The sequence below is a fragment of the Mercenaria mercenaria genome, chromosome 1 (assembly GCF_021730395.1).
Source record: "Mercenaria mercenaria strain notata chromosome 1, MADL_Memer_1, whole genome shotgun sequence".
Classification (NCBI taxonomy): Eukaryota; Metazoa; Mollusca; class Bivalvia; order Venerida; family Veneridae; genus Mercenaria; species Mercenaria mercenaria.
The window spans coordinates 84,603,460-84,630,378 of record NC_069361.1 but is presented as its reverse complement, the minus strand read 5'-3'; the positions used below and the strand labels follow the sequence as shown (position 1 = coordinate 84,630,378).

The following is a 26,919-nucleotide window of genomic DNA, read 5'->3' as shown; positions in this document are numbered from 1 at the left end:
ACATTATTTCATCCTCATGTTCCATCTGTTTAACCATAGCAGATGTTAAGGAACTTCTGGCCAACTTTTCATTTTTACTATAACTTTGTTATATTAGCTTGGAACCACTTTTTAATCTCAATGGAGAATAAGTAGTAAAATAAATTTATTGACAACATTCCCTCATGTTTGGATGTTGTTGAGTACTAAAGGCAAGAGAAATGCACTCTAGTTTGTCAGGTTCCTAGAGATAAAGATAAGCTTGCTTTATAAACAACATGATGTTTCATAAAATCAGTTGTCATACTGTGAGATGTATTTGATTGAAACTTGTAAGTTTGTGATATAGTGATTGAGACTGCAGACTTGAGTCCCTGTTTTTCTCACCATGATCTCACTAGAGAGCTCACATGTAAGGAGTCTTCATTCAGGTTCATGGAATGTTACTGATTCTCCCCATGTGCCTGTGTGTGCCTGAAACTATGGGCAGAGGGCACCTTGAGGTCTTTCCTCTAAAAATTAAATGTGGGAAAATCACTGTATGACCTGAATTAAGATCCATTCTAATATGCTTGTCTCTATTAAAACACTCTTAGGCTAGAATGACGTCACGTTAAAATGCGGTGGCGTCAAAGTATTTGTTGCGACCAAAAATGAGCGCTTCCGTATTTTATCTACTGTTTTAGATTAAGGACATATTAGAATCGAAATAATTTATAGCAAAAGAGTGTTTTAACACTATTTATACACTCTGGCGATAATACATCGTACAAATAATTGTGCCCTGGTGCAGTTATTACGCCCAATGTATAACCGCCATCGTGTATAAATAGTGTTAAAGCACTCTTGCTATAAATAATTTCCAAAATAAAAACAGAAGAACTTGGCAAATGTGTCATAACTGTTAAACAATGTACTTGTTGTTTCAGAGATGCAACATATGTTATTTTGCTGGGGAGAGTCACACATTGAAATGTCCTTTATGTCAGAGTAAAAGTAAGGAAGCCCTGGACTCTTCTACAGACTCTGACATTTAACATCAGATAGAGGCTTGAAATCCGATACTTTGAAGGCTTTATGACAAATATATGAATGGTTCGACATCAGGTGCTTGAAATCAAATACAAAAGAGCCTTGACAGGCTTGTTATCTGGGAAGAGACTCAAAATAAAACATGTACATCAAAGGCTTGACTTCAGATGCTTGAAATTGTACACATTGGAATCATGAAATGGATAACCAGAGATATGAACTCACATGCAAAATGCAGTTTTACATGGAATATATCTAGGTTTTAACATCAGGTTCATTAGAGGCTTGATTCCAGTTGGTCAAAGGCTGTGAAATCATATGTATGCAGGGAAATTGTGAGATTAAATACACCAGAGAAGTTGGTCATCAGATATTTATGTCTCCCACCACACAGTGGTGTGGGAGACCGATTCACTGTCTGTGTGTGTGTGTGTCTGTCTGTGTGTCTGTTGCAAATCTTGTCCGCACTTTAAGTTGAACATTTTTCATCCGATCTTCACCAAACTTGAACAAAATGTGTTTGCCAATAAATCCTCGGCCAAGTTCGATAACTAGCCAAATCGGCCCAGGCATTTCGGAATTATAGCCCTTGAAACTTGTTTTTTGATAATCAAAGCACTGAAAGTCTGATAAAGCAGTTGAGGTCTTGGTGCATGGTTGACACAGATAATTAGACAGTTGTGGGAGATATGTGCTTTTCTCAAAAGCAGCTCTAGTTTTTAAGTGTGTTATCGAAAGCATTAAGTTCTTACATCTATTTATTATATAATTAACATCAAACATATTGCATACTTAACATGTAAGACAATAGAGATTGGCTAGATAACGATATAAAATGAACATCAAATATACCTATTGTTTAACATTAAATACACCAGAGCATTACAGTAATCTAGATCAAGTGCAACACAGGCTTGATGTAAATAAATACATTCCAGGCAGAGCAGCAAAAACAATCAAATAGTTTGACACATTATCTCAAAATTGTTGAGGACATCAAATGTATTTAAGCTTGTTATCAAGTAATTTTTTGTTTGGGATCGTCATCTTCAAATACTTCGAAAGCTTCATATTAAATGCATTGGATACTTTCATTAAATAAGTTGAAGGCTTGGCATCAGGTACATTTAATTCTTATCAAATAACTGGTATCCTGCATTACACACTGAATATGTTTTTGTGTATAGATGTTAAGTTAATTAAAGGCATTTTATTAGATATTTAGAGGTTTATGTATAAACAAAAACTCAGGGACTCTATCAGGTACATGATTGGCTGGACATCAGGTACATCAGACATTTGTAAGTCTGGTTCAGCCAAGGTTGAAATATTTTGATCGAAAAATGTCATTAGTTTTCTAGTCTGTCAGTAAGTGTAAATACTTTTATATTTATTTGAAGATAAAACCTCTTTTGCATTGTTCATAATTTATTTGATTGTGTAAGGATATAGTTAATATTGAGGTCAGCAGCAGAACCCTTGTGTTAATTGTGCCCCTTATAAATGGGAGATTTATAATTGCCAACGTAATAATTTTGAGATGCACCATGGGAAAACCAACAGAGTGCATTTGCGACCGGCATGGATCCAGACCAGCCTGCACATCCATGCAGTCTGGTCAGGATCCATGCTGTTCGCTAACGGTTTCTCAAATTGCAATAGGCTTTGAAAGCGAATAGCATGGATCCTGACCAGACTGCATGGATGTGCAGGCTGGTCTGGATCCATGCTGGTCACAAATGCACTCTGTTGGTTTTCTCATGGTGTGGCTGATATATACATTGTGTGCATCAGTCTTTATACAGGAAAATCAGGTCATACAGCAGTAGTGATATCACAATTGTGTTTTAGTTTACCAAACAAAAGATGATATTATTTTGAAGTGTACAAAATTTTGCCCCTTTTTACATCAAAATTTTGTGGCAGTTTTGCATGTAAGCAAGTTTCTCAGGAATTACTTGACCAAATGTTTTAAGATTCTTCACATATTTTTTGCATCATTGGATGACTTCACATGGCAAGTTTTAAGCAAAACTTTGCCCTGTTTTCAGCTACGATAATTTAACTAAAGCTTTTTAGCTCACCAGAGGGTGAGCTATTGTGATTGCTCACCGTCCGGTATCTGTCCATCGTCTGGCCACACTTTTCTTTAAACAACATCTACTAAACTAGGCCAATTTTGTTGAAACTTAACAGGGATGTCCCTTGAATGGTCTTCTTCAAAAAAAAATTCAAAGAATTGAATTCCATACAGAACTCTGGTTGCCATGGCAACCGAAATGAAAAACTTCAAAAATCTTGTTGTCCAAAACCACAGGTCATAGGGCTTTTATATTTGGTATGTAGCATCATCTAGTTGTTCTCTACCAAGATTGTTCAAATTATCCTCCTAGGATGAAATATGGCCCGGCCCTGGGGGTCACATGGTTTACATAGACTTATATAGGGAAAACTTTGAAAATCTTCTTGTCCAAAACCACAGTACCTAGGGCTTTGATATTTGATGTGTAGCATCATCTAGTGGTCCTCTACCAAGATTGTTCAGATAATCCCCCTAGATTCAAACATGGCCCAGCCCCAGGGGTCATATGGTTTATAAAGACTTACATAGGGAAAATCTTTGAAAATCTTCTTGCCCAAAACCACAGGGCCTAGGGCTTTGATATTTAGTATGTAGCATCATCTAATGGTCCTCTACCAACTTTGTTCAAATTATCTACCTGGGGTCAAATGTGGCCTCGCCCTGGGGTGCACATGGTTTAAATAGACTTGTACTGAGAAAACCCTTTAAAAACATTCTTGTCTTAAACCATAAGGCCCAGAGCTTAGATATTTAGTATGTTTTATGCTCTAGTGGTTCTCTACCAAGATTGTTCAAATCATGACCCTGGGGTCAGTATAGGCCATGCCGGGGTAGTCCCTAGAAATAGACTTACTTGTTTTTGAAGCAGTGACAAAGAAATTTGGACCACAAGCATAATGTTTGATACAGATTTCAATATTCATCTTGAATTGTCTTAGTCATGACCTACTGACCTACTTTCTTGTTTTTGAAGGTACAGCATAGAAATTTGGCCCATGTTTATAACTTTTGATACTGATTTTAATACTCATCTTTAATATTCTGAACCCTGAACTACTGACCTACTTTTTTGTTTATGAAGCTACAGCAGAGAAATTTCGATCACCAGTTTAATTTTTTAGTAATTATTTTGAATAATCATTAATCTTTACCATGACCTAAGCAAAGAAATTTGTTTAAGCAAGCAACTAAACTCAGGTGAGCAATATAGGGCCATCATGGCCCTCTTGTATATGTAAGCTGGTATTAGGTGGAAGGGCTTCAAATAGTCGAGCACGCTGTCATTAGACAGCTCGTTATTTATTTACAGAACTAACTGTATCTGTTCAGGTAAAAGGTTTCTGGTGATTCGATGTGTTATAATTATGTATATTTTGATACCAGATGTGTTCAGATCTTTTTTGTTTGTTTTATGAAGTTTTTGTTAAAATGTCACAGAAGTACTGTGGTCTCAAGTTTTGTGTAGATTTATATGTCAGATAACTGTAGTACATATATTACAGAATACCCACATGTACATATTGCATTTATAGAGTAAAGTTACATGTACAGAAAAGGTACAGTTTAGCTTTATAAGCCGCGCCATGGGAAAACCAACATAGTGGCTTTGCGACCAGCTTGGATCCAGACCAGCCTGCGCATCCACGCAGACTGGTCAGGATCCATGCTGTTTGCTTTCAAAGCCTATTGCAATTAGAGAAACTGTTAGCAACAGTATGGATCCTTACCAGACTGTGCAGATGCGCAGGCTGGTCTGGATCCATGCTGGTCGCAAACACACTAAGTTGGTTTTCTCATGGTGCGGCTCATATAAGCTCTGTTTGTACACAACAAATTCTGTATAATTGTATTTATCGTATGTACAAAGATGGTTGGAGACAGAGGGGTTTTGTGGAAATGTTTGCACAGAGTGTTTTAACACAGCTGTTTATATGTACCTTATTTGTCTGCCAATGTAATAATGTTGAAATGGTGATCTAGTCAGGGTATTGAAACTGGATTGTAACATTTGTCAGCTAGACATTGTTGGGTCTTGGTAGTCATTTGGTTCAGGTTACTGACTTCAAACCAGTAGCCCGTCATTGATAAGAGTTAGAAACCTTGCTGAGGGTGTAGAATTCTTAACGTAAGGAAGCCATCTGGCACGCTTACTGAAGGTTGGTTGTTCTACCCAGGTGTTGGCTATGCCACAAATAACACCTGACGAGGCACCTGGGTTCTTAACATCATGTACAGCTGGAAATGTCTCCATATGACCTTAATTTTGATGGTGTGATTTTAAATCCAACACAAAGGAAAACAAGAAAAGTTGTCTTTAGAAAGATAAGTTTGGTTGTAACTGGTATTTTCGGCTGTTTGTAGCTTTAGTATAGTTCAAATCTTTTGTTGATTTATATTGGATTCCTTAGTTTTTTTATGTTCGAGGCAGAGAATCTCCTTTTCTGGCCATTAGATTTAGCAGTTTTTCTATTATTTTTGTTTTCTTATTAGAGGAATATAGTTAGTTAGTTATAGTTATTCAGTATAAATGATACTTAGGAACAATGTAACTTCATTTGACACAATATATTTTTGCCCCCTCCTTGCCCCTCCCTTAGGAGTTGCCCTTGTTGGTTCTGTTTGGGATTTCACTCAGCCAGGCCAGAGTTATGGTCCTTAAAAACACACATGAACTGCTTAAAAGTTTATGTTGCAATTAAAAATTTTTTTACCTAGAATCATGAAAGCATGTACAGTGACAGGAATAGGGGGCACTGTCCTATGGAAGCACATCTAGCTTTTAGCTCGACTGTTCGAAGAATAGTCTAGCTATTCTACTCACCCTGGTGTCGGCGTCACACCTTGGTTAAAGTTTTGCATGCAAGTACATACAGCTATTATTTAAAGGCATATAGCTTTGAAACTTATTTTTTCTTTTTCTAGGTCAATTTCCAACCTCACTGGGTCAAGTTCCATAACTCTGACATGTATTTTGGGCAAATTATGCCCCCTTTGGACTTAGAAAATTCTGGTTAATGTTTTACATGCAAGTTACTATCACCAAAACTAATACAGATATTGAATTGAAACTTCACATGTGTCTTCGTGGTTATAAACTAGTTGATAGCATCAAGTCCCATAACTCTGACCTGCATTTTGGCCAAATTATGCCCCCTTTGGAGCTAGAAAATCCTGGTTAAAGTTTTGTGTGCAAGTACATGCTGCTATTACTTAAAGGCATAAAGATTTGAAACTTATTTTTATATTTTCTAGATCAATTACCAACCTCACTGGATCAAGTACCATAACTCTGACATGTATTTTGGGCAAATTATGCACCCTTTTGGACTTAGAAAATTCTGGTTAAAGTTTTTCATGCAAGTTGCTATCTGCAGAACAAATGCAGATATTAAGTTGAAACTTCACATGTGCCTTCGGTTATAAAAGTTATAAAACTAGTTGATAGCATCAAATCCCATAACTCTGACTTGCATTTTGGTCAAATTATATCCCCTTTCCAACTTAAAACTCTTTTGATATTTTAACATTTTAGGTAATATTTTCCTACTTTTGGGACAATATATCGAATAGTCGAGCATTGGACAGCTCCTATTATTTGAAACGAAAAGATCTGCTTATTTACAGATTAAAATCAAACATTGATTTGCTTCATCTATATTGCTTTCTGCCATTTTTTTGTTCTGTTTTGTTTGTATATAACATTTTCATTTCTTTTTTGTTGATTTATTTTTTGTATTTTTATATTGTTTTATTTATTTTTCTGTTTATTTTCTTTCTACCCTAACACCCTGAGTAAAGGGATTTGAAGATATATTTGTTTTTGCAGACAGTGAATTGTATTATTATAGATTAGTACTGATAGAAAATTTTTGAAGATATTAATTTTTGTATTGTTTAATCAGAATTACTCGTACAGTAGTTATATTTTAAAACTGATTAGAATAAGTGATATTATTTCAATATTGGTTATCAGAAACCATTTAATTGTTATTTGAATTACAATTTCATGTGTAATCATTGCTGTTACTCACTAAATCATGTCGATATCTTTGTAATCATGTTGATATCTCAGAAAATCGTGTTGATATCTGCAGAAAAATCATGTTGACGTCTCTGGAAAATCATGTTGATTTCTCTGAAAAATCATGTTGATATCTCTGGAAAATCATATTTGATATCTCTTGAAAATCATGTTTGATATCTCTGGAAAATCATGTTGATTTCTCTGGAAAATCATGTTGATATCTCTGGAAAATCATATTGATATCTCTGGAAAATCTTGATGATGTATCTGAAAAAAAGGTTGATGTCTCTGTAAAAACATTTTGATATTTAAAAGTGGATGGGATGTTAATATCACTTGTAGATCACTGAAACTTATAAATAATATAAAGCTACCAAGAATAGGTATTTAATAGTGGAATAAATCATGGTTTTGATAACATTGCAGATTAGGACATGAACTAAGTCGATAAAATATCACTTCAGCATGTTGAACGCAGTTTACTTCAAGGGGAACAAGAGTTGTGTGCAAAGTTAAGAAATAAGTTTCATAAAAAAAAGATATTTGATAAATTGAAGTTAAATTTTAACAAAATATAACATGTAGTTGTATTTCATAGAATTTATTAGTTGCTGATATTTCACAGTGCCCATTGTGGCATTGCTATAGCAACAACATGACGTTATGATACACTTTTCTAACACACCTTATATGATATTTCATATCATAATATCAAACTTTGGGTAAATTTCCCTTTTACCCTACATTTTGTACCACATATTGAAATTTAAATTGTATTTGATGCGACTGATCAGATTTTCGTCCAGTGCAATACATTGCTCACTATTTTATACTTACTTGCGGTATTTTCTTTTGTTTATTAATTTCTCTCAAAGTTTATAGCTATGGTGCTAGTAGGACAGTTATGGTTTTTCTTCAGAAATAAACTGGTGAAACAAGACTTTCTTTTTTGTATGCCTGGAAATGTATTTAGGAAGTTATGATGTGAAAAAAAGGCCGTTATGCAAAGTCAGTTTGTGCTTCAGTGTAATTAAACAACAAATTTTAGCTCTATCAAGTATATATGCTCGCCATTAAGTCCATGTCTATGTTTTTGGTTAATGTTTTGATGCACTTTCACTTTATTATACGCCCGAAGAGACGTATTATGTTAGGACGCCGGTGTCCGTCTGTTAGCAATTTTGTGTCCACTCTGAAACTCATGAACCCCTTGAAGGATTTTGAAGAAACTTGACACAAATGTTCACTACATCGAGACGACATGCAGAGCCCATGTTCTGGATTGCTCGCTTCAAAGTCAGTGTCACAGGGGTCAAAGGTCGTATGACTTTGTTTCATGTCCGCTCTGTAACCCTTGAACTGCTTGTAGGATTTTAAAGAAACTTAGCATAAATATTCACCACAGAGATGACATGCAGAGTGCGTGCTTCAAGGTCAAGGTCACACTTTGGTGTCAAAGGTCAAATGACTTTGTTTTGTGTCCGCTCTGTAACTCTTGAAGGATTTCAAAGAAACTTGACACAAATGTTCACTACATCGAGATGACATGCAGAGCACGTTTTGGATGACTGGCTTCAAGGTCAAGGTCACACTTGGGGGTCAAAGGTTATGACTTTGCTTCATGTCCGCTCTGTAACTCTTGAACTGCTTGAAAGATTTTAAAGAAACTTAGCACAAATGTTCACTACATTGAGACGACGAGCAGAGCGCATGTTTTAGATGGCTCACTTCAAGGTCAAGGTCACACTTTGGGCGTATATTTCTCAGCATTGCAGTGCTCTTGTTATCTCTCTTATTATGCTATAGGTTTGCCTGAAACTTATTTAATAAGTCACAGTAACCCACATAATATGACACAAGGTCAGCAAGTTCCTATGTACAATTATACTGTGTAATTATGGAATGAATTTGACAGTTGTTTCTCATATCACCAACATCATGTATTACTAGAATTCTGAAATGTAGGTGTGTGTTATATTTTATGGGCAGATGGACAGTGATGGGTGTAAAGAGGGTAGGCATGACTTTGCCACCCACCCCTTTTAGTTTATGGAGCAGTGTACTTTGCAATGTTTTACAGGATTACATCGAAACATCCTGCAGATTATAGCCATGATTTGTAGAGGTGTATGATGTATTCATTCTTTGGAGTGGGCAGACATGGGGGCACATCCACTTTCTCATAGGGGTACTGTGCCTCCCATCTCCCACTTCTGCCAGAAACCCCTGACCTGTTTCACACACAGTTCTATATTTATACCCCCACCAGACTTTGTTTTTAGAGGAGCTATGTAGAAATCACTTTCTCCTGTTGGGTCCTTTCTAAGAGCCAGTACAGATATCAAGTTGAAACATACAATATATTGGTTAAAGATCATAAGTCAAGTTCACATATCAGATCTACAACTCTGATTTTCGTTGGAACAAAATTATCTGCCCTTTTTACTTCGAAAATTTCCCAAAATTGACATTTCTTCCAATATTTCTGAAATTTTAATGAAATTTCACACGAACATTTGAGAACATAATGTAAGTTTACACACTAAATTCTATAACTCACTCTGTTATTTTGACAAAATTATTCCCCTATTTGACAAAAAATATGGGTTTTTTAACAGCTCTCAAACAGATCGAAGAAATGCATTGAACTTGAAAATGAGTTGAAGGGATCATAAGTCCAGTTATTGGGTCACATAATTCTGACTTTTGTTTTTGCAGAATGATTTACCTTTTTCACTTTGAAAATGGCCCAAAGTGCATTTGATAGAAACCTCACACAGACCTTTGAGAACATATCTTTAGTTCACATCATTCTCTACTTCCATAACTCCTATTATTTTGACAAAATTGTTTCCCCTTTTTAATTAGGAAAATAGCAGAATTGTTGATTTCGAAAAAAATATTCTAAAACTAAGGTCTTACTTGGAGCTTCAGGATAGGTTTTTTTGTAAGAATCGTAAGGCAAGTTCATGTCCAAGGTCCCATAATTCTCACTTTAATTTGGACAAAATTACTTCCCTTTTTGCACTTTGAAAATGTCTTTAAGGTATTAGGCCCATAATAGGGTATCTCCTTTTTGAAGAGTACTCAATTTCTACCATAAACCTACTTTGACACAATTTTCAGGGGGGCGTAGGTTCAAGTCCCACTGGGACCAATTTTTTTTTCCCTTATTTTTCTTTTTTTCTAGTAAGTTTTTACTTCTTTCAAGACTTGTTATTGATTTATTGTACAGAAGTGGAAAATATTCATTTGATAAGCGATTTCTTGCTGTTCAAAGCAAATTTACCTCTGAAGTAGAAGGGGTAGAGTTAGACATCTTTAAAAATACTGAGTTACGTGTGGTAAAAGTTCTCTATTTTGCCTACATTATTTAGATTACATATTGTGGAAGAAATGTAGGTAGCTTTTACCTCTGCCCCACAGTTACTTTTGAATGAAGTGAGCAAAATTCAAAACAGACCCGCAGGATTCGACCTTAATTTTTCAATGTTGGAGATAGAATTCTGTCTCATCAAATCCATTTACTTGAGGCTCCCTAGAAAAAATGATACTGACACTTTTTTTTTTAGTTTTATAATTGTTTACCAATAGTTTGATGATTCTTTCATAAAAATAATGGTATAATGAATTCTCTGCAAACGTTTAGGATAAAGGCCGCCACTTTGAAATTTGTCCCTACTTGAGCTTGAGGAAATACCATAAATTACACAAAATTTATAAATAAAGGCATGGTAAAAGTTTTTGAAAATTTGCAACAAAGTGCGAAGCATGGTCAACTGTAAGAATATACCAAGCAAATGTCATTTTTAGCTCATCTGATTTTTTGAAAAAAAATGATGAGTTATTGTCATCACTTGAGCGGTTGTCGGTGTCGGCGTCTGCTTCGGCGTTGCCGGGTTAAGTTTTATGTTTAGGTCAGCTTTTCTCCTAAACTATCAAAACTATTGCTTTGAAACTTGGAATACTTGTTCACCATCATCAGCTGACCCTGTATAACAAGAAACATAACTCCATCTTGCTTTTTGCAAGATTTATGGCCCCTTTTATACTTAGAAAATATCAGATTTCTTGGTTAAGTTTTATGTTTAGGTCAACTTTTCTCCTAAACTATCAAAGCTATTGCTTTGAAACTTGGAATACTTGTTCACCGTCATAAGCAGACCCTGTACATCAAGAAACATAACTCAATCTTGCTTTTTGCAAGAATTATTGCCCCTTTTGGACTTAGAAAATCAGTTTTCTTGGTTAAGTTTTATGTTTAGGTCAACTTTTTCTCTTAAACTATGAAAGCTATTGCTTTAAAACTTGCAACACTTGTTCACCATCATAAGCTGACCCTGTACAGCAAGCAACATAACTCCATCCTGCTTTTTGCAATAATTATTGCCCCTTTTGAACTTAGAAAATCATTTTCTTGGTTGAGTATTATGTTTAAGTCAACTTTTCTAATAAACTATCAAAGCTATTGCTTTAAAACTTGCAACAGTTTTTCACCATGACAAGTGGACAATGTACATCAAGAAACATAACTCTATCCTGCTTTTTGCCAGAATGATGGCCCTTTTTAGACTTAGAAAATCATGGGTAGGACAATATTTCTATTATACAAAAAAAATCAGATGAGCGTCAGCACCCGCAAGGCGGTGCTCTTGTTTAAACATTACTATTAGGGGCCTAATACCTTAAAGTGCTATTTCATTTGATACTGTAAACGCACATATTTTTGCGGGGTCAAAATTTCACTAATTAAAAATTTTGAGTATGTTCATGAGGTTTAATATTCGCGAAATTGTGAAAATGGTATCCTGCTTGAATTAGAATTATACTAATGGTGAATATTTATGTGAGGATTAATTTTTGCAAGTTGTAGGACCTCGCGAATATAATGAAAATTAAACCCTTGTGAAAATTTCTGCTTTTACAGTAGAACCTTTGCATCTTCACACACTGTTGAATCATTGTACAATAATACACTCTGCAAGTCTTACTGATATCTATTTTATTGTTTTCTTGAAAACTCATCAGATTTCTTTTAAATCCAAACACTGTAATCTATAGGGAATTTCGTAACATTATTTTAACTTTTATATACAAATATATTATAATGAACCCCAGTCAATTTTACATGCATGAATGTAGTCTTATCTAAATTGACCAACAATTTTCATTAGCATAATTAAGAGAGTAGATGGTACTTAGTGTAGTGTGATACCAGATACTCCATGGTACAGCACTAGTACTGGGAGATAACAAATTTATTACTCTTTATTGCTTTTATCAGAAAATGAACACTGATTAAGGTGAATATTCATGATGCAAGCCCATTTTATAATGTTGCCTTGTGTAAAATAAATTTTTGGATAATTATTTTTTCTTCAAAAATATTGTGGAAAAGTTCTACAATGCAGATCCTGATTTATTTATTTCTCTTGGCATGTGGTAAGTGATTTTTTTTATTTACCTATTTCATACAAATCATAATGTACAATGAAAATGGTTTAAAATTGGTTATATTTATGGTTTAAATGTTAAAATGTTTAGATTGGAGATAAATTATTTGTAAAAGTTGCAATTATGGACATGTATGATTGTTACTGGAATTCTTGTGAACTGATCTAAATTACTTGCAAAAGTTACTGAAATTAAATTTATGTAAGAAATACCAGTATATTCTTGCAGCATCTTAAATTTATGAAACCTGAGAAGTAATAATATTTTTACAAAGTATTAATTAAAAAAATTCAGCACACTTTGTCACTTTCAGTTTCTAGAAGTGTTGGTCAGTACACCAGATGGTTGAGGAACACGAACCTGAACAACCCGTATAACTGGGATAGAGGCAACTTGCCGTGTGGCAATGACAGGATGATCCTACCTGATGATGGTCCTGTTGTCTTCATGCAGTTCAATACTACTATACAGGAACTGGTACTGTAAAATTATTTCATTTAAAAAATTTGGTGGTTTTAGCAAAATAGACCTATTTTGCGGGGACATGAACTCTTTGATTTCAATTTTCTTATGACAGAATTAAGAGGAAATTTACTTACTTATCCGGACTTAACTCCATGGACTGAAGCAACCATAATATCTCAGAAAATTAATTCCCATCCCAGATATTAATGATGTTACAGAATAAATTTTAATGTTTTATTAATCATCTGGGCATTGCCCCCCTCCCCCCCCCCCCCCCCCCCCACACCCACCCTCCAGGTAACAGACAGTTTGATGCATTTTAGGTGATGCCAAGAGATGGAGAGCTTGTGTTTGGTAGTTACGCTACTTTGGCCTTCACAAATCAGCCGGATCATAGTGCTGCTTGTCTAGACTCGGGCACAGGTATGTTTATTGACTATAATTTTCTGTTTCCGCAAAACAAATAAAAATCAATAAACCAGGCCCCAATTTCATGAAAAAACTTAAGTAATTGCTTAGCAAAGTCTGATGTTTTAAATGTTTGTTTTTTGCCATTTATGCAACTTCAATGTTGTTTTTCATCTTGAACAAACCATTTATGACTATTTCATAGATCAAAACACAACAATTCTCAATTTTACAGAAATCAAAGTATAGAAATGAAAAGTACTTAAGTTTGTTATATCGTGTTTAAATAGAAATATCATATTTGCTTGACTGAAAGAAGTACTGCTGACAAATACAACTAACCATAATATAATTTAGCTTTAAATACATTGTTAAAGAAAAACATCATTAAGTAACAATAACTTAAGCACTGGCATGATTTCAAAATAACAACAAAGTAATTACTTCAGTTTTTTTTCGTGAAATTGGGACCAGGCATTATTAGTCTTTTTCATGACATTTAATGGCAATTTTTCACATTTTTTAAATTGTTAAATGCGACTGAAAACTAAAAATTAAGTCATGGAAAATGAGAACTTTCATTACTTGAACCTGTTGTTGCAATAAACATTATCTTGTATTATGTGGCAAGAAATCACTTGACATTATATAAATCTATTTTGCCTTACTGATAATGATCATTTATTTGTAGTTCTTTCAAGCTTTCTAAAGCAGGTATACAGTCAGCCCTGTGCTGAAAGCTGTCATTGAAGAAAGGCCAAAAATATAATATCTGCTTGTAAAGGTTTCTATTTTCCTTTCCAAATTATCCATTAATAGTATATATTTACCTTGGCCACCTGTTAACAAAGACCACTTTTTTCTTTTCCCAACTGCTGTCCTTACAGACATGTTTGACTGTATTCTAGCCATTAGTACCATTAATGTTGAAGTCAGTTTTAACAGGACATAAAGCATGCGAGACAAGTTTTGCTTTTATTTCCTTTTAGATATAACATTCAATGCGAGCCATCCAGCAGACTGGTTGGACCCTAACAACTGGTGTCCTACTGATACAGAACAGGGGTCATGCAAGCCTCTTGCCATGCTGGACAGTGAAAAGATCCCTTGTGAGACGGACCATGTCGTGTTTCCAACTGGAAGCTCCTACTATGTGAACCTGGGCATCAATATAAACATCAAAGTGAATACTCTAAAAGTCTCTGGGAAGGTATGTTTATATTATCCCAAACACTAAATCTGTGTACCATAAGGATATTGTTAGTTCAATAAACACCATCAAAATTCTGTTCCAATATCTCGTGTCATTTAACAACATGCTAATGGAATGCATGGAACACATTAACAAAAACTAAAAAGAAGCTTTGAAAGTGTTCATTAAAAAGAATTGTTTGGGTGTAGCTCTGTTTTTTGACATAATTGGTCTCATCCATGGACATGGCCTAGTTATGAAAATTACAAGATTAAGATTTCTTATGCCTATACATCTAGACCTTTCTAAGTATTTAATACAGCCAAACTGTGACTCAATTTCGTAACATTGTGCTATTTATGGAAAAAGCATCAAACTTGGTACAAATTTAAATGGGTTTTACCTGAATTTAAAAGTGAATGGGAATGGCTGTAATATCCAAGATGGCTGACTTGTAAGTGCCAAAATCCAAATACTACCTCCCATAATCTGTAGTCATACTAGATGCCTCCAGGCACTGGAAATTTCTGAGATGCTCTTGAGCGTCTCCCACCTAAGAGGCCTGTACTGGTTCCTCCCAGGCACATTAAAGAACCAGACTCTCTATTTGCAAAGAGCTAGGCTAAGTTATCCAGACAGGCCTGTATCTAAAAATGATTTCTCTCTGTCTGTTCTGGGGGCTTTATCTCACTCTGTCCCTCTGGTCAGATCGCTCTGTGTCTGTACTAGTGGAGGATGCAAGTTTCCTCATCTGAAACTACTGTTTAGAATTAAGCAAAATTGGTATGTGCATCTCAGCACTAACCTGTCATAAGTTTGTTCACAGTTTGTTCAAATTGTTTTGCTCTACCCCTTTTCTCATGGATAATTGGATGGATCTTCAATACATTTTGGATGGACCTTTTTCAAAATTGTTAAATGGTCTGGCCTGACTGCACTGGACTGTAAGATGAACAATATCTTTAACCTTCCTCTTGGTCAGTAGCATACTTTGAAGAACTTTTCTGAAATTGGTTTATATTGTTCCACTTGACTGGACTGCTGGATGGGTCTTAACCAAATTTGGTCAGTAGCACCTTTGGGTGGATCTTTCTGAAGTTTGTTAAAATGACTGCCTCTCTTGCCTCAATTACAGCTAACATCTTTATAGTTGCCTTTCATACTAGTGTGTTTAATATGTATAAATGGTCAAAAGTTTAATGACAAATGAGTGAATTAAGGTCATGATGGCTTCTTCTTTTGCTTTAAAAGTCACTTAGCACTGTCGGGAGTGTTTGAGACTTGTAAGTGACACAAACTAGTATAACAAAAATAAACATTATCTTTTACAGGCCTACAGTACAACTTCATTTCGAGATTTCCTGGCTACGGAGAATGGTAGAAATATATTTCCTACACCCCAAACAGGACCTAGATCTACTATGACTATCATGAGACGTAGATGTACAGATGTGACAGGATGTGGATGTGGAAATGATCAGGGCCAGGTGTGGTTTGCTATAAGTAAAGACCTAAATTATATGTTGGAGTCATATTTTGTAATGCTGTGAAATCAATATTTGTGAGGCACTGTTTTTGTGGATTCTTGATTGCATCATTCCACAGTAATATTTCCCAATAAACAAATAATATTACAATTAATTTATGTTCAAAATGTGATATTTTCTCGAAATAAGTGTTTTGTCAAACAAAAAATTTTTTGGCCTATGAATTTTTGTATATCACAGAACTGTGTTTATTATGCTGTAGAACTGTACCCAAAATAAATGCACACACATGTACACCAGGTGAACTTAATTGTATATACAATAATTGGCTCAACCCTTTTAGCTCGACTATTCGAAGAATAGGGGAGCTATCCTACTCGCCCCGGCGTCGGTGTGAGTGTTAGCATGATCGTTAGCGTAAGCGTCACACAAATGTTAAAGTTTGCGTACTACCCCAAATATTTTCAAAGTCCATTGAGATATTGCTTTCATATTTTGCATATTTCTTTACCATCATGACCCCAGTCTGTAAAAAGGAGCAGGCAACTTTATCAAGCATTTTGACTGAATTATGGCCCCTTTTTGACTTAGAATAAATGTTAAAGTTTGCGTACCACCCCAAATATTTTCAAAGTCCATTGAGATATTGCTTTCATATTTTGCATACTTGTTTTCCATCATGACCTCAGTCTGTAAAAAGGAGGAGGCAACTCTTTCAAGCATTTTGATTGAATTATGGCCCGTTTTCGACTTAGAATATGCTTATTGTAATGTTAAGTTTTACTCATTGCTTATATTATACTATCAAGCACTGAGAATAGTCGAGCGCGCTGTCCACTGACAGCTCTTGTATATCATCTTGTTATTCAGGAAATACTGTGAAATTATTTAATTTCATTGCAGATTTTGTGTAGTTTCGACCAAAATGGCTTTTTCAAGGTCATATAAATTCATGGATTTCGAAGTTTGTAGATAAAAAGAACAAGAATTTCAAATATTTATTGGGATTAAAAAAAAAGTACCCAACAAATGTTAAATGAGTTTACAGTAGAATCATATTTGTTGTGCACATTGCTTTGGTAGGTATGAAATAATAATGATAAATGTGTTAGGAAATGTCTTGCAGCTTTTATTATTAACATGTATATATAGTGTATAGTTTTAGATTTATACATCATTAAAGTGGTAATGTCGTAAAAAACTCATGTATTTGTTAAATGAACTTTTTCAGATTTTGTCAACAGTTTGTCAGCTACAGCATGCTAGGTGTACAAGATCTCGATGTACCAAAACTATAAAGCCAGTAGGACACTGCTGTGATATTTGTGGTATGCTGTTTTAAAGCAAATTTTTAGGTCATCTGATTTTTTTTATCTATGAGATATTTTTATCACTTTATTGTTGGTATTGGCTCTGTTGTTAGTTTAGGTCCCTATTTTCTTGAAAACTTTGTTATAAGAGCTATAGCTTTAAAACTTTGTACACTGGTTAATATCTCTAGATGAGTAGGAAAATTAAAAATTGTAACTCTCACTTGCATTTTGTAAGAGGAATGACTGTTTAAATGGAATTTCTTTGTTAATTTTGAACATGTGTTTTTGTCTAGTTATTATATGAGGGTTGAACAGAAAACTGTTGTAACTCATGTTAAATAGAGAAAGAGTTACAACAATTTTCCATTCAGCCCTGTATAGCTGTCTGTTGCTTCATTGAAGGAAAGACTTAGGACTATAACATATTGTGGGTTGAAATCTCTTTTTGGGTGTAGAGTTCTTTCATGTTAGGAAGCTTAGAATCCCACTAGCTTGAGAAAATGTTAGTTCTGTCAGGATGCTGACCAGTGCCTAAAATAAAACCCAGAGGGTCAGTTAGAATCGTCCTTCACAGTTAAAGCTGAAAAACTGCCATGACAACCTGAAGTGAGTCAATAAGACTTACCCGGTAAATACAATACAACAAACAAATAAACTTACTTTATGACTTGCTTTCACATTTATTACAGGTGGGATGTTAAATGTCAGTTATGGTGTGGGTTTCAACTTTGATACTCTGAAAAATGGACTGCAAAGAAATTTTCTAGATGGCAAGGTAAGTGACCACTAAATATTAGAAACAACATTTCTTACCATTTTAACCCGGAACTTTTAGTGTCATGTAACCCAGAACCATTTAGTGTCTTTTGATCAGAAAACATTTATATCAAAACAATTATTGTCCACTTACACAAAAACATTTAGTGTCTTCTAACATTTTATGTCAAAACAATTACTGTCCACTTACACAAAAACATTTAGTGTCTTCTAACTGGAAACATTTAGTATCATGTAACCCAAAAACATTTAGTGTCTTCTGACCCAAAAATTTACCCCAGACTTTTAGTACGGTAACAATACAACCCAAAAAAATTTAGTGTCATGCAACTTCTGATGTAGGGGAGATAACTTTTTTTTTACTGTAATTGAGACAGTGCATGAAAGAGTTGTATTATGATGTGGTGGAAATCCCTGTATTGTTACATATTTTTACTTTTATACTTAGCACTAGTGAAATAGAAAAAGTGGAAACTCCACAGGTCGCTGAACACAACAAAAACGAAAATGTTGCAGGCTCGGTTTGATTGAGCCTGTTCATGGACGGTAATGCAAATGCATGCTACCCTCCACCCCATCTAGCCCTGGGTTGAGCGGAACTCAACATTTAGACATGCTACATGTACAAAAAAATTTTAGATACATCTGCAGATGTGTTCATACGGCAGTGCACACAGATCATGAAAACATGTTTATGGCCCCAAGCCCTAATGACAAGATGATGTTTTGTCTGTTACTGAGAGTGATAAATATATCCTAGTACCCAAAACTATTTTAAAATGAGTAAAGCATTTTCTGACAAGAAAATTTTGAAACCCTCTACTTTATACATTTATGGAAAAGTGACCAAACCCTCTGGTGGCCATTTCGTTTGACAAAAATGGATTAATTTGGACAATCTTGGCAGCGGGTCACCCAAGGAGCTTTTGGGGAAATTACTTGAAAATCTTTTCAACATTTTCTTCAAAGATTTTTCAAGATTCTACTGTATACATATAGAGAAAACTGACCTCACCCTTTGGTGGCCATATTTTTCAACAAACCATGATAATCTGAAGTCTTGGTAAAGGCTCACTCAAAGAACATTTTAATGAAATTATTTTAAATCTAGGTCAGCTGTTTCTGACAAGAGGATTTTGAAGTACGAGCTGTCCAGAAACTGACCACCCTCTCCCAGCAGCGTATTTCTTGACCAGTTTTTATAATTTGAATGAACTTGGTAGAGGTTACTTAAGGAACATTTCTTTGAAATTTTTTCAAAATTATTTCTGATGGTTTCTGACAAAAAGATTTTTTTAAGTGTTTCATTTCTGTTGCCATGGCAACCAGCATTCTTCTTGGAATGGATTGTTTTGAAGTATTTTGGCAGAGGACTATCCATGCAAAGTTTCATCAAAACTTCCACCAAATGGTTTCAGAGGAAATAGAGTGGTCAGACAAACAACAGGCAGTTAGTGATAAGAATAGCTCACCCCAAACAAGTTGTACTCCAGTGAGTTGACATGAGAAGGTATGACACATGCTAGAGTCATGTCAATACTTCCAAGGTCAATGTCATGGGTATTGCACTTACCATTTTCATATGACATTGGTACTGTACAGTAAAACTATTATATTCTGATGTTTATCTGGAAGCAAGTCCCTATAAGGTGACAGTTTGGTAGCTATTGCACAATATTAAACCCAACAACCTAGATGTACATAATCCCCGTGTCAGAAGAGCCATTCGAGGGGCATGACTTTTATTGTGTGTTTGTCTTCTTCTAAGTTATTAGTATGTAATCACTTTCCTAAGATATAAAAAAGTTTGTTTTTTTCATTTTAGGATGCTTATAAAAATGTTAGGTATATAGTCTCAAAAAGAAGTGATGGAAAGATACAAATAGTTCTGTTAGATGATGACGGTGTACAGAGCTCAAAAGTTACTGCTGAAATCTTTGCTAATCTAAATTCAGGTGAGTATAGAGGTCAAAAAGTTACTGCTGAATTTTTTGTTTGTCTATAATCCGATTAATAGGCCTACAGCTTGCAAAAGTTGCCATTGAAATCTCTGCTGATCTAACTTCTGGTGAGTATACAGCTCAAAGGTTAATGATGACACAGAGCTAAATCTTTACAGATCTGAATTATAGTGAGTACAGAACTAAAAATATGCCTCAGAAGTCTTTACAAATTTAAATTCTAATGAATACAAAGCTCAAAAGTTGATGTAGAAATCTGCTGATCTTGATGACTACCAAGCTCGTAATGTTGTGTCTTGAATGTTTGCAAGTTACAATATTGCTCTCTTGATAGCTACAGTGAAACATTGAATGGTCAAAGTTGCAAGGGGAAGAGTTTCATGCTTGTGCTATCCAGGGTTTCAGACAATCAAAATACAGAAAATGTAAGGAAAATGGTTGTGGACCACAGAAATTACTATACAGGAACCGTTGATGTTTCTAATTACTTCATGCTCATTGGTTGCAAACCAAAACATTCACAAACAGTATTTTGTATAACACTATTTTCTACCTTTATACCTTCAGATATAAACAATGGAGGAGTAAAGTATGGGATTACAGGGGTCCAGATGGTGTCGTCTGCTGCAGGAGGATCCTCTGGTGGAAAGACCAGTGCACACACAGGAACAGGCAATTTCTTTTGCTTTTGCTGCAGAATAAACTAAGTTATACTATCTACTTCACTGTTAAAAACAGAATTTTAACAAATGGCATATCTGACACCATTAAGCAAGTTTTATGAAACTTTTCAAAAGGCTGAACTATGTTTGTTAAATTATACAATAGCCACCACTTTAATATGTTTTGTATGTATTTTACCTACAGCAGGACAGAAACCATCAATGAGTAAAGGCTCTGTGGCCGGGATCACAATAGGGGTCATTATTGCTGCTATCATAGCATTGGCTGTGGGATATTTTGTGTACACAAATAAAAACAGGTAATTGGTATACACTTGTTGAATGGTTTTCCAGTTAATAATTTAAAACTATTGCCCAAGCTTCAAAGGAATGAGGGCCATTATTGACTGGCAAGCCATTCTGTAAGTATATTATTACATGACATCAGAAATTCATTCTCAGTTTTATTTTTAAATTTTTGACTCATTAGCCTAGAAAACATGTGCTGAATATAGGCTGGTAATTTAGCACAAACTGTGGTTCTGCAATTTGTATAAGAGTCTTGTAATAATATGCCTTATTCGTATTACAGCATGTCTATTTGCAGTAGACTATTAACAGTTTTAATCTTGAGTAGTTTATAGTCTCATCCTCTCAAAGGAGATCACCGCCAAATTTTTGTCAAATGTTTCAAAATTGAGGAAATGCATTCATTTGCTAGTAACTATCAAACAGGTAAAAAATAGGTAGTTCTGTGGGTTCAAGGCAATGTTTAGTTATAAAAACATTGTATGAAGAACTTAGTTGTAGTCTAAGACCTACTATTAAACATCTAAAATATCTATTATAATAATATTGAATTTAGTATTTTACAGATGATGCTATATGTTTTAAGATGTTTGATATTGAGATGTACGTTACTTAATTGATATGTTAGTTTTTAAAAACAAAATCTGGACACAGTGTTGTTCTGTACTGTACAACAGTTTGTGCAGTCACAGTATTTACTGAATTAGCATGGTATTTATGCAGTCTGACTTCTAGCCATGCTAGGCATGTTAAAACTTGTGCATTTAGTTGTTTTCCTTTATGATCTCATTTCCTATGATGCTGCTCGTCATGAATTATATGAGCCGTGCCATGGGAAAACCAACATAGTGGGTGTGCGACCAGCATGGATCCAGACCAGCCTGCGCATCCATGCAGTCTGGTCAGGATCCATGCTGTTCGCTAACAGTTTCTCCAATTCCAATAGGCTTTAAAAGCGAACAGCATGGAGCCTGACCAGACTGCGCGGATGCGCAGGCTGGTCTGGATCCATGCTGGTCGCACACCCACTATGTTGGTTTTCCCATGGCATGGCTCATTATACTTGTTCTGAAATAACCAATTATTTCTTGCTTGGTTTGCTAGAATTAAAGACCTTACATTCTACTCTGATGGTGTTTTATCATGTATTATTACACTTTCAGACAGCCGGATGAATCATCAGGTTTCAGTGCCAGCATATTTAACAAGTTCAACAGATTTAATGCCAGTCAGTTGCGCAAGCCCCAGGTGTCAGTGCCACCATCTGTAGGGTTCAGTTGGGGGTCCAGGGATAGTGGACTCAGCAGTATTAGTGCCACCACATCACAGGGGTTTGATAATCCTATATATGGATCAGTGCCTATGGAGGTATATAGAGGATATTCGTTTGTTTCAGTGTAAGATAAAAAAATATCTATCAAGAATGAACACCAAATGCAATATTTTCATGAAACGCATAGACACATGTGAAAACGTAAGATATGGTGTTCTTGTATGAAATATTTTGATGTTACATGTAAAACAAACAAATTTTATTTTTATTTTTATGTTTTGTCTAAATTTACCCATTTTCAGTTTCTTACCAATAAAAAATATATTTGATATTTTTCACTATGAAAATACCAGATATATTTATCTTAATATTTCAATAATTCACTGAAAAACATGTAACAAAGTTTGGTTTCATATTCAATTCTGTCACCATAGTAGAATGTACACTATAATTTAAGTACTATATCCTTGATAGGAATGTTTACTTTTGCATTCAAAAGGGAGTTTGAACATGAATACAGTGCAACTTTGTTGAGGCATGCCACTAGGAAGATTAAAACTTGCTTCTTGTAATCTGGCTAGAAACAAAATGTTGCTTATAGAGATTACACTGAATCAGTATTTGTTACTTTTAACAGATTACAAAATTATTAATTACCTGCTTTAATAGTTCCTTACAGTAATTAAAGAAAAGCTAAAGGAATTTTGGATAGTATACATGTACTCAAATTCTGATTACAAAACCTTGTAAAATTGGTCAACAGCTTTCCAGTAGTTGTTTGTGATGTATAGAATATAGAAAAGCTTATAGAAAAGCTTGTTGTCCTCCAAGTGAGCTTTTATGTTTATTTTCATCAGAATAGATGGGGCTTTTTTTATTCTGCAGAACATGAAGCCAATGGAGCTCGAGATGGCACCAAGTGATTTCGGATCCATGTCAGATACCCAACCAGAGAGAGGGTTTGAGAACCCACTTTATGACACAGATCACCAGGTAATGTTTCACTACATCTTATTAAAGTAATTACTGAATTAGTCAAATTAATACAGACTATCAAAAGATGTCTCCGTATGTCCCTTTCTAGTAATTTTCAAATAGCCGCAGTGGATGATAATATAAATGGGCTGTGTGATTGCACAGTGTTGCTTCAGGTATATATAGAGTTACAAAGAAATATGTCAGTTGATTCTAATAAAAGCATTGGTATGGAACTACACTTGAATGCTGAGGAATATATGAAAATTTTATATCATAAATTCTTATAAAAAACAATACTCCAAAAATTTAAGGGTTATATTTGGTATGTCAGAGACAGATTAAATTTTGCTGTAAAGTGAAATAAGGTTGGGAAGTGAAATTTAGTCATACAAATGTGACGTCCCTGCAGGCTAATCATGGTCTGAACTATTTGCTATTCAGTCAGTAAACATTCAGTGAACACCCCTTCGAACAACAAATGATACTGCCAAGATTGAAAGATGGACCAGTCCATTTTTGTAATTTAGTAGGGTAAAAGTTAAAAGATTTAAGATTTAATTTTGTATTTCAGGAATCATTGTTCAGTGATCCAACTGAGGTGGAGAATCCGGAACTACCAAAGGTCGTGACCTTAGGTCCCAGTCATCATGATACTGATGCATGATGGGAAGCAAGTGGGAGGCGATAAATCTGTTTTATTTTTTGAAGGCTTTACTGAAGAAAATTATCAGCACAGCTAATAAGTACGGATTTTCAAAACCAGTTAATCAAAATGACTCAACTAATTATTTCAAAAACTTTATAAAATATATACAGAGACATAGCAGGAACATCATTAAATGTACCTAAAGGAAAGCTGCGGGTTAACAAAGTTCAAAATTTACAGTGCAATGCATTTTTAGCTCACCTGTCACAAAGTGACAAGGTGAGCTTTTGTGATCGCGCGGTGTCCGTCGTCCGTCCGTGCATCCAAGCGTCCGTAAACTTTTGCTTGTGACCACTCTAGAGGTCACATTTTTCATGGGATCTTTATGAAAGTTGGTCAGAATGTTCATCTTGATGATATCTAGGTCAAGTTCGAAACTGGGTCACGTGCCGTCAAAAACTAGGTCAGTATGTCTAAAAATAGAAAAACCTAGTGACCTCTCTAGAGGCCATATATTTCATAAGATCTTCATGAAAGTTGGTCAGAATGTTCACCTTGATGATATCTAGGTCAAGTTTGAAACTGGGTCACGTGGGTTCAAAAACTAGGTCAGTAGGTCTAAAAATAGAAAAACCTTGTGACCTCTCTAGAGGCCATATTTTTCATGAGATCTTCATGAATATTGGTCAGAATGTTCACCTTGATGATATCTAGGTCAAGATCGAAACTGGGTCACAAACTAGGTCATTAGGTCTAAAAATAGAAAAACCTTGTGACCTCTCTAGAGGCCATATTTCTCAATGGATCTTCATGAAAATTGGTCAGAATCTTCACCTTGATGATATCTAGGTCAAGTTTGAAACTGGGTCACGTGGGGTCAAAAACTAGGTCATTAGGTCTAAAAATAGAAAAACCTTGTGACCTCTCTAGAGGCCATATTTCTCAATGGATCTTCATGAAAATTGGTCAGAATGTTCAACTTGATGATGTCTAGGTTAAGTTCGAAACTGGGTCATGTGGGGTCAAAAACTAGGTCAGTAGATCTAAAAATAGAAAAACCTTGTGACCTCTCTAGAGGCCATATTTCTCAATGGATCTTCATGAAAATTGGTCAGAATGTTCACCTTGATGATATCTAGGTTAAGTTCGAAACTGGGTCACGTGCAGTCAAAAACTAGGTCAGTAGGTCTAAAAATACGAAAACCTTGTGACCTCTTTAGAGGCGATATTTTTCAATGGATCTTCATGAAAATTGGTCAGAGTGTTTACCTTGAAGATATCTAGGTCAAGTTCGAAACTGGGTCACATGGGGTTAAAAACTAGGTCAGTAGATCTAAAAATAGAAAATCCTTGTGACCTCTCTCGAGGCCATATTTTTTTAATGAGATCTTCATGATTATTGGTCAGAATGTTCACCTTGATGATATCTAAGTCAAGTTCGAAACTGGGTCATGTGGGGTTAAAAACTAGGTCAGTAGGTCTAAAAATAGAAAAAACCTTGTGACCTCTCTAGAGGCCATATTTCTCAACGGATCTTCATGAAAATTAGTGAGAATGTTCAGCTTGATGATGTCTAGGTCAGGTTTGTAACTGGGTCATGTGCGGACAAAAACTAGGTCAGTAGGTTGAAAAATAGAAAAACCTTGTGACCTCTCTAGAGGCCATATTTTTCACGAGATCTTCATGAAAATTGGTGAGAATGTTCACCTTGATGATATCTAGGTCAAGTTTAAAAGTGGGTCACGTGCCTTCAAAAACTAGGCCATTAGGTCAAATAATAGAAAAACCTTGTGACCTCTCTAGAGGCCATATTTTTCAATGGATCTTCATGAAAATTGGTCAGAATTTTTTATCTTGATGATATCTAGGTCACATGTGCTCAAAAACTAGGTCACTGTGTCAAATAATAGAAATAATGACGTCATACTCAGTTCAACACTGGGTCATGTGGGGATAGGTGAGCGATTCAGGACCATCATGGTCCTCTTGTTCATTATGTATCTGTTTCATTGATGTTTGAACTTGAATTACATTAAGCAGAAATCTTCTTTAACTGAAATGCTGGAAAAATGGTTAAATATTGACTGTATACCCCAATAAAAGGAGAAATTGAAATAATCTTCATTTTGTTGTACTCTTATGTTCCTCCTGTCTTGATGATTTTAATAAACTTTTTAAAAAGTTGAGCCTCTTTACTTTTTAAAATTCCAAATATTATTAACGAACTGCATGTAGGTGCATGACCTTCCCCACAGATAAATATCATCTTTCTTACATTGTACCAAACATCACATTGAAGAGTAGCCTTCTTTATTTGTCATGTACAAAAGTTGTCTTGTCTATAATTGTATATGTTTGAATTTTATATCAATATCTCTGTCAGTATTAACAAGATTTCCATAACATGTGATGCAAGTGTTCCCTTCATGTAAAATTTTTTCCACCCAAGACAATCTCCTTAAAGGGGGATGTTCATTTCCAAGGGAAACATATTAGCACTTCAACATGTCAAATAATTAATAGTCATCAGCAAATTGGATACTCAGTTAGTGGTCAGCCAGATATATTTATCTTGCATATTAATTACCATCACATGTATTTTATGGTTTGGTTAGGTGTTATCAGTATTTTCTTTTTTTCAAGATAAAAAAGAGATTGTGGAAACGATGCTTTTACTGCTGTAGTATAATTTTCTTTGCGATGTAACTCATTGCAGACTTGGAGCGGTCTTCTGCACATGCCCGAAAGTGATTATCAGTTGTAGCGCACGGCAAAAATATGCATATTTTTGCATGTCCGCATGCATTTAGTGTACAATATGCATAAAATACTGACTAAAGGTTAGGGTTAGTATCACCATGGTTACAAAATATATA

At 35.0% G+C, this 26,919-nt stretch overlaps 2 protein-coding genes across 2 annotated transcripts in view; both read left to right on the top strand.

Moving 5' to 3' along the window:
- LOC123531973 (uncharacterized) overlaps window positions 1-5,595 on the top strand; it is a 33,510-nt gene extending 27,915 nt beyond the window's left edge. The window contains exon 10 of the mRNA XM_045313301.2: window positions 909-5,595. Within this exon, the coding sequence (XP_045169236.2) occupies window positions 909-1,016 (108 nt within the window). The 3' untranslated portion in view covers window positions 1,017-5,595. The remainder of the gene's footprint in view (window positions 1-908) is intronic.
- A 6,763-nt stretch (window positions 5,596-12,358) lies between these two features.
- LOC123531983 (protein amnionless-like) lies at window positions 12,359-26,225 on the top strand. The gene is made up of 13 exons (XM_045313310.2): window positions 12,359-12,560; window positions 12,886-13,049; window positions 13,361-13,460; window positions 14,435-14,655; window positions 15,969-16,124; window positions 17,356-17,452; window positions 18,127-18,212; window positions 20,040-20,169; window positions 20,743-20,847; window positions 21,043-21,157; window positions 22,310-22,514; window positions 23,305-23,412; window positions 23,969-26,225. Exons 1-13 carry the CDS (start codon window positions 12,524-12,526, stop codon window positions 24,059-24,061), a joined length of 1,617 nt encoding a protein of 538 aa, XP_045169245.2. The 5' UTR covers window positions 12,359-12,523; the 3' UTR covers window positions 24,062-26,225.
- Window positions 26,226-26,919: the final 694 nt, after the last annotated feature.